This window comes from Austrofundulus limnaeus, unplaced genomic scaffold (genome assembly GCF_001266775.1).
Source record: "Austrofundulus limnaeus strain Quisiro unplaced genomic scaffold, Austrofundulus_limnaeus-1.0 Scaffold415, whole genome shotgun sequence".
Taxonomy (NCBI): Eukaryota; Metazoa; Chordata; class Actinopteri; order Cyprinodontiformes; family Rivulidae; genus Austrofundulus; species Austrofundulus limnaeus.
The window spans coordinates 36361-44788 of NW_013952817.1; the positions used below are offsets into that span (position 1 = coordinate 36361).

Here is an 8428-nt window from a genome sequence, read left to right on the forward strand (position 1 = left end):
TGTGTGTGTGTGTGTGTGTGTGTGTGTGTAATAATAATGATAGCAGTAGAGGAAGCACTTCTTTCGCACCCACCAGCCGTATAAGAAAAGTCTAGACATCCAACAGGAACCTAGAAGTTGAAGCCAGAATAAGGCCAACCATCTCCGTTGGCTCCTTTTAGTTCAATATTATAAATCCCACCCCTCCCTTTTAAATGAACAATGTCCTTGGTAAAATTTAAAAAAAAAAATGCACCTGCTTCAGAGTCTTGCAGGGGCTTGGGGTATTTTTTTTTTCTTTTTCTTTTTAGCATTCCTTTGCAAACGTTTTGAGTTACCTCTCAATACTGTAATATTTAGCATGGGACTTTTATTTTGAAATTTCCAGTTAACGAAGCAGGATGTCACCACAAGTAAAGGAAGTTGATAGTGATCCTGTGTGCCTGTAAGATGTTTGTGCCGAAGCTGAATTGAAGTGGTAACTCCCACATCATGGTGCACATGTGAATTTATTTTTAAAAAACAGCAGAAACAACAAATACTTTTGCGTTACCTCRCAATACTTTGTGGGAWAGTCGCTGAACCAGACAGCAGAAACAATGGAAAGGACACTACACCCGTGTTTGAAATTCATGAAGTTTYATTGTGAAATCAGCCAAGAAGAATACTCAGAATATTCTAAAAGGCAAGTGTCACATCCGTGACTGTGTGGGAACACAAAATGCATTGCGAGGCAACACAAGAAAAAAAAAAAATCCCCCAATGTCCCCTCAGGGGGGTCCATATTTGTAAACTGTATTTATTGATAGGCCTGTAAAAAATTGTAACCRGAATAGGACTGGTTCCAGCCCAAGTTTTAAGTACCGCTCACTCCTTGTAAACAAACAGAACATTTCTGTCGATAAAATTTTTTTTACTTGTATAATTTATGTTCAAGTGCTTACTTTTGCTGTTAGTTAGCTCTAATTATTTCATGCTTAAAAAGAAAAGTTACATAMCAGTATCATATATTTCAGCCCCTTTGAACATTTACCTGTGCCTCAAAAATCCGTAAACGTTGGGGGTTGCAAGTCGACCGCCAGCAGTGGACTGTCGGCTGCAACAGTTGGAGGAAATGAGGGCGGGAGAACTTATTTCTAAGAGCAGAGTGTATTGGAAGAGGATATTTAATGTTATTTCTTTTATTTTATTTTTTGTTTTGTTTTGTTTTTTACGTCCCACGGGCTCTGACGTGTTAAATAAATCTGAAATTGAAATTTTGAAAAAATGCGAAAAACATAAAAAAGTCCGTGACATTGCTCTACTCGTCTGTAAGCCTGCAAAATTATGGAAAATCTGTGTAAATTACGGACAATCCCTAMWACTTGASATGTATGCACCATCATGGTAAAATGTAGGCGGTGCTTRTATCTCCACATTGATAGTTCACAGACTGTGGATCCAAAAATACATGGCAACGTCTGTAATATGGGATCCTGTGGCTTCACACTAAGGCCTAGCTTCATCTTATATGGCTGATGTTTGCACCGTATTCTTTACAAMCAGGAAGTAAGAGGAAGGTAGGGAATCTGCATCTTTACAACAAGATGTCACTAAATCCCACAAACTGAGTATTTATAAAACAGTGCTGTGCTTTAATAGTGTTCATACTGAACCTGAAAGGGACAATATCATGTAAAATCAAGTAAATATTCTTGGCTCTACTTGAAAGACAGTTTGTTTTCTAGTGTTAAAATGAATTACAGTCACAAAATCTCTAGAATTGTACATGTGTTTTCTTTAAATGTCTTAAAAACTCGCTGTACCTTTGTGCTAGTTTTTACCTTGCTCTGCTGAAAGCTAGCTGCAGATATTCTCGGTTCTTTGTTTACACACTTGTGGTTTGTTTGGATGTTGACGGCAGGTATTTTGCTCTACATTTAACCTACAGTATGTGTGTGTGTAGGCAGAAGAATTATGTTGGTATGTGTGGGCATGTGGTTTTATGTTTAGCAGCTTTTTTTTCTTCTTCCTGTCTTCTCCTCCCACAGCCTCTTCCTGCCGCAGGTATGTTGTTCATACATTACTAATCCGTACACTCAGGGGACTGCTATCTCTAATACGTCCCCTTTCTCGTCCCTTCCCCTCCACCCGGTAGTTCTCTTCCAGCCGTAACTTCTCCTGGTTCCTTCCGTCTTCTTTGCCTCTGAGGTATTGTACCTGTGGTCTGTCGTTTGGGGAGAGGTCCTGCTTCAGGAGGGGAGGCGTTTTGGTTTTTGCCACTTTGTCGAAGAACGCAAAGTCAGCCACGTATTTTCCTGAGGGGGACAGGGACATGACAGGGGGGAACTCGTATCCCCAGAGGATCTCCTCCGGGAGATAGGATGTCCGAACCTGGCATGTGGCCGACGTCGGCTCGACCGTGGCGCTCATGATCACCAGAAGCTCAAAATCTGCCAGTTCAGGATCCGTCCAGCCACCACCTGGAAAACAACCAAAAATATGATTACTAATGTTTCAGTCCATCAAAACTAATTAAGATGTATACTTTTTCTTAAGAAAGCCACTCTTTAGTACGGAAGACGATAGCAGTTGTTCTCTGCGTATAATTCTTTTCCATGGTTTTCTTGTGGTTATCACAAAATAACGCTTCTTGTTTTCTTGTGATAATGACATAAGTCGTTATCAAGAGAGAACCATGAACAAAATATATATGCAGAAAATGGCTGCTCTCAGCTTCTGAACTTTAGAAAAGAAAGCCACTATTTAAAATCCATCAACATAAGCTTAAAGAATATAAAATGTCAAGAAAATGGTATCTGGAGCTGCAATTTGATTCAGTTAGATTTTCTGAAGTAGCGTTTTGTACAACTGATGTGTTTTAAACAGACATGTTCAGCTATTATTCTAACAAAAAATCTGAAATGCCCATAACGGACCATTATGTAGAAAAAATGTCCACATTAACAATATATAAAAATATACAAAACATTCCTAAACTAAACGCACCAAAAGTTTATACAGTGCCTTGCAAAAGTACTTTAGTTTGGGTACTTGCCGCTACTGAGTACCAATATCGAGTACTTACTGAGTTAGAATTTAAACATTACTCAATGACTTTAAAAATACATTTCTTGTATTTAGAGCTTCCTTATAGGCCTACAGCCCCTCTGACTGGATCAAATCAAATATACAGCAGGATTTATGGTGTCAACATGGTAATTGATTTCTGTCCAAAGTATCGGAGGCATTTWGTACAAGTATAAGTGTAATACTTGTAAAAATGTTGATAAAGGACCAGATACCAATACCAGTGTTGTGTCGGGACAACCCTAATGCTTTTGCTTATTTGAAAGTATGTGTATGACACTATTAAATTTCTCGCAGTTAAAAAACATTTCAGCACACAAAGTTAGACAACAGCAGATTTAGGATGAAAAATATACATATTTATAAAATATTTATAAAAATGGCTCAGTTGCTGTGGTTCCTTGAGCAGAAAGTGCTTGTGGGCATTCATAACATATGAAAAGCACCATATTTTGCTTCCGTGTGTTAAAACCACACATTAAGCTTTTAAAAATGCACATTGTGGAGCATATTGTCAAATAATTTTATCATAAAACTCYATTTATGTGCATACAATAGGTAAAAACGCAGCAGAAAAGTTCATTTTCTAATCTAATCTCAAAAGTAACATTACTGCCAGTTTCACATTACAGTTATTCTGGAAATATGAARCATATTTTTGTAAGAAGAGCTTCAAACAAAAAGAGCTACAGCTAGCTGATGCCACCACTTTTTGCTAATAACCACAGAATTCCATATAAATAACCATATGGTGAAAATGTAGGGCAACATGAAGGCTTCAAAACCAGATGTGAATGTAGATAAAGAGAGTCTCACACACAAGCAGGCACACACATACTCTGCACAAAAACACACACATTCTGAGTCACAGTCRCTTAGAAGCTACTTTCGTGAAATTTTATCCCACCAACTACACATTTTTACACACCAGAAACACTTTCATTATTCACATGTGCAGAACTTATGTTTACAACACATTAAAAATRGAAAATGCATTTGCCTGCAATTTTCCCTTACAATCCCCAAAGGACACAGCAGCAGACATRCTGTATGCAGTGAAGCAAGGACACACCTGCATCAACAGGCCTCACTCAGAATGCACACTCTGTCATCTGTCTAAACAACCCTTACGCTCACCCAGACCAAATATCACTCCCACCAAGGCAATAACATCAGGTTTCGCAACCGTTTGTAGACAACGTGATACAAACATGGTTGAGGGGATTCTCTTTCCTGGYTTGTTGTGGGCGGTGTGTCTGTATTTATTGAAAACGTTTCGTTTCTTCCACTTTTCCGTGCAGGGTCACGAGGAAGCWGGTGTCTGTCTCCAGAGGCYACTCTATCTCAGGGCAACAAAGACACAAGTGAGACATACAAMAATTCATACCATAGGGACAATTYAGTTACCCATTAACCTAAGAGACATGTCTTTGGTCTGTAGGGGGAAACCAAAGTACCCGTGTGTAAAATAGTCATATGCAGATTAAACTCATTCCCCTCTCAATGAAGAGTCAGAGTTTTTTGTTTGCCTGGTTCACAAAAGAGATGCTTTAATCGCATGCATGAAGGTGTCAATCTGAATGAAACAGACTGGGTATCAGGCTTCATGATTCATTGTAAGTTTTAGAAKTAAAGGTGTTCTTTTCCTTGTTTGACGTAAATGCTTCCTTYGCCAAATTATGAGCATTTTGGTCCTTAAAAGAGTGTCCTTTGACATTGAGACTCAGTGRTGAACCTCAGAGTCTTGTCTTTAAGAGGTACAGTGGCGGCCCTCCCAGCACGGTTGCCTCTGGGGGCTCCGCRCTTGGGGTCCCTCTCATGGTCTTTGGCGCTGGTCTCCCTTATGTTGGCTTCGGGCTTTACRGGTYGGTGCTGTGYTTTTGTTATCTCTGTTTCTGTAGGTGTGCAGCCAAGATGTCGGGTRTGTTGTCTTGTGTTTTCTCGATATATATTTCACATGTCTTCTACTCTCTCACTCTTTCCCATTACATTTMAYTTTTTTYYYYTTYYTTTTYYTYYTTWAAAAAATTGGTCACTGATGATGAAGAAACTAAGAAACTAATATTCAGTTCTGCTTTTTGCTGAAGTGGCTAAAAAAAGGAGGTACAGTTGCACGCCTACCTTGAGCCATACGTCTGTGGTGAGGCAATATAAAGGTCTGAACACTTTTATATAGGATGGACCAGCCTTTGTCTGAGGGTACTTTAAGGTTTGAAATGCACAGAGATGTTTTAGTTGCTAGTAAGATATAGAACAATAATATTTCTGTGTTTGTTCTCCCTGTTATGTGGCATTTACTTTTCTATTGCCCTATTAGGATATCTACATGATTGAAGAGTTTTTTGGTGTGTTTTTGTCCCTTCTGGCCACATGGGGCCATGTTCAGCCTGATGGAGTGCAGAGTTCTATTGACAGAAAGTCTGTGTTGCTGTGGGTTGTGAGACTCAAACAGAAGGTASTGATCTGTGTGGGTTAGTTTCCTGTAAACCTCAAAGTTGAGGCTTTTGTGTCATTCATGTGCACCAAACAGTACCAAAAAAAGGCAGCCTGTTGTTGTTAGCATTTTCTGTGGAGAAYYGGATGTTGTTGTTGACTGAGTTGACATGGCCRGTGAGCCCTTCACACTTCCTTAGCTTGGATTTTCTCCCAGGTATYGTCCACATTAAGCTGACAAAATCAAAGTTAAAGTACAGGGAATCTCAGGGAGAAACACAAAGATGTAAACATAACAGGACTGTTTGAAGTACAAAGCACTACAAGAGAAGTAATAGTGGAGGTAAGAATATGTCCATCTTCATATTTTACCACTTATCCATGGTCAAGCCTCAGAGGCAACAGGGCCAGGAGAGAAACCCAGACATCCCTCTCTTCAGTGACACTTTCCAGCTCATCCTGTGGGATTCTGAGGCAATCCCAGGCCAGGAAAATTATCGTACACACCCAAGTTACATTCTAGAGAGGCTCAAATTTACAAATACATCCTGCTCAGCTCACAATGTGCTCTGTGTTCAACAAACTACACATTCTTTTGTTTATAATAAAGTTAAAAAGCACTGTTGGGTGTCTGTTTTTTTAACAAAAGCTTTGTTGTAAACAAGAACAAAACATGGAGTCTGGGGAAATGCTGCATATATGTTGTATTAAATATATGTTTATTAAATGTAAATGTTGCTTACACTCCTCACCTTCTCAGTCCCACCTTTTATTTTTGATTTTACAGTTATTATTTCTTTCACATAAGTACTACTATATTTATCTTTGCTGCTACTAGTTGCCATCATAACCCCATTGTGGGAGGGGGTGTTCTCCCCAAGAAAATTTTGAATGAAGTAGGTGCTGTTTCCTGCATTCTGGTGTATTTGCATGTTGTTAAACCTATTTTAAACTACATAAATAAACACTTTCATATCTATTTTAGAGACAGATTCTACATTCAACTCAATATATGAATCATCCTTTTTGTGTCTCATTGGACGTTTGATTCTTTGACCAACTGGTAGGAAGTAGAGTTTTAAAAGTGTAAAAAAAACACTGGTGACTGTCGTGGCAGCCAGCCTTCTCTTTAGAGACAGTAGTAGGCTATGTCAAGAGAACAAAAATTTCTTCTGTTGCTCCTTTTTTAAAATAAATGTAGATTAATATATTTTTTTTTATTTTACTGTCACAGCTCTAACCTTCCTTTCTATTGGCCAGGGACCGGCAAAGGGATTTTAACCATAGAAATGTTTAACATCCCATCATGGATCAGTCGCAGCAGCAGTATTCATTTCATGTCTGGATGGGATGGAAATCTACCTGCAGCAGGGAGAGACTCAGCGTGAAGAAGCCTTCTGTCGGTGCTCTGTGACCGGGGAGGAGGAGCTCTCAGCAGCACAATGGAGAAATATGTTCACGGCAGAGTCTCTCAAAGTCTCAATAACACCAGAAAAAGAGTCGCTAGATTTTCACTGGTCACTTTTCTGAATAACAGTATCTAGAGGGTCTGAAAAGTCTGTGAATATAGTGAGGAAGTCGCTAAATCAGCACCGCTGTGTTCCTCAACCCGCCACCTCTCATGTCAACGAGCCGCGTGTCAGGTCAATTACGTCACACGTTGGAGCAATCAAATTATCGTACATTATGGGATTTTTGGGATTATTGATCGTACATCGTACAGAGGGCAAAATTATCTTACAAATAGGATAATTATCGTACACCTGGCAACACTGGGCCAGAGAGGATGCATAATCCTCCAGCAAGCCTTGGGTCTTTCCCAGAATCTTGCCTCCTACCCGTGGGACAGGCCTAAAACACCTCTAAAGGGGTCCAGGAGGCATTTTAATCACATGAACCACCTCAACTGACTCCTTTCAATTAGGAGGAGCAGTAGCTCTACGTCAAGCTCCCCCCTAGATGATGGAGCTCCTCRCTCTAAGGCCGAGCCTGGCCACCCTACGAAGGCAGCTCATTTTGGCTGCCTGTAGAAGTACAAAGGTGAATATAAACTGGGGAAATTTGATAAACGCAAGAGACTAGAGAGAGTAAGAAACAAGAATCACAGAAAATGTAAAAAAAAATGACACAAAAGTTCCAATGAATTGTGTTTCATTGCACCCAGAAGATGCCTAACTTCACATTTGTGTGTAAAAAATAAAAATAAAAAGCTTGGACACTCARTAGATAATCATGAAATTTAGCCCAGAGTTTTAGGGACTTCCTGAGGTCCAAACGTGATCATTTAATCAGGACATAAGATCAGTTTGCTGTAGACTTTACAGTTATGCTAGTCATTCTAAACAACAGAACTTCGGCTCTACATGTTTTACAAACCAAGCATTAAATCTCTATTCAGCACTGATTTGCAGGTTTGGAGGTTATTTTTAGCTACTATTTCACATTGATTTTCTACCTCTTTGCAAGCCGATCTACACTTTTATAAGTACAACCTCTCTCCACTACCAGGCAGATTKTTGTCATCAACCACAGCAGTTTCATTACTGCTGAGCATGTTGCCAAGTTGGAAATAAACCATCAGAATTTATCTTTGATCATTTTATTCACAGCACAAACTATTTGATTTTCACTGTGCGCTTTCTGTGGAGCACGCTGATAAACAGTTTTTATTGTACTTTGTGGGTTTTAACACCTACCTACATACACTCTCCACAGTGTTCTAGCTTTAGCATGTCATGCCTCACAGACAAACCACAAGATAAAAACATTCGTTTTGTTGCACCGGAAGCCAGAATTAGGGCTCCTAAGATGGGTGTTCCCAGCTGAAGCTCGGCTTATTTGCAGTGGATTTCAAAGCACTCATGCTACATTCACACCGAACGTGTTTTGAGCGGCCAAAAAGCGCAAAACCCCTCTCGTTGGACGCACTATGTTCAGACCGAAGAAC

At 39.6% G+C, this 8428-nt stretch overlaps 1 protein-coding gene across 1 annotated transcript in view; it reads right to left on the minus strand.

Moving 5' to 3' along the window:
* Nucleotides 1-253: 253 nt before the first annotated feature.
* The window catches only part of LOC106528972 (ATP-sensitive inward rectifier potassium channel 10), a gene marked incomplete at its 5' end in the record, with an annotated part of 23496 nt that continues 15321 nt past the window's right edge, over nt 254-8428 (minus strand). The window contains 1 exon segment of the mRNA XM_014024265.1: nt 254-2441. Coding sequence (XP_013879719.1) covers nt 2035-2441 — 407 coding nt within the window. The 3' untranslated portion in view covers nt 254-2034.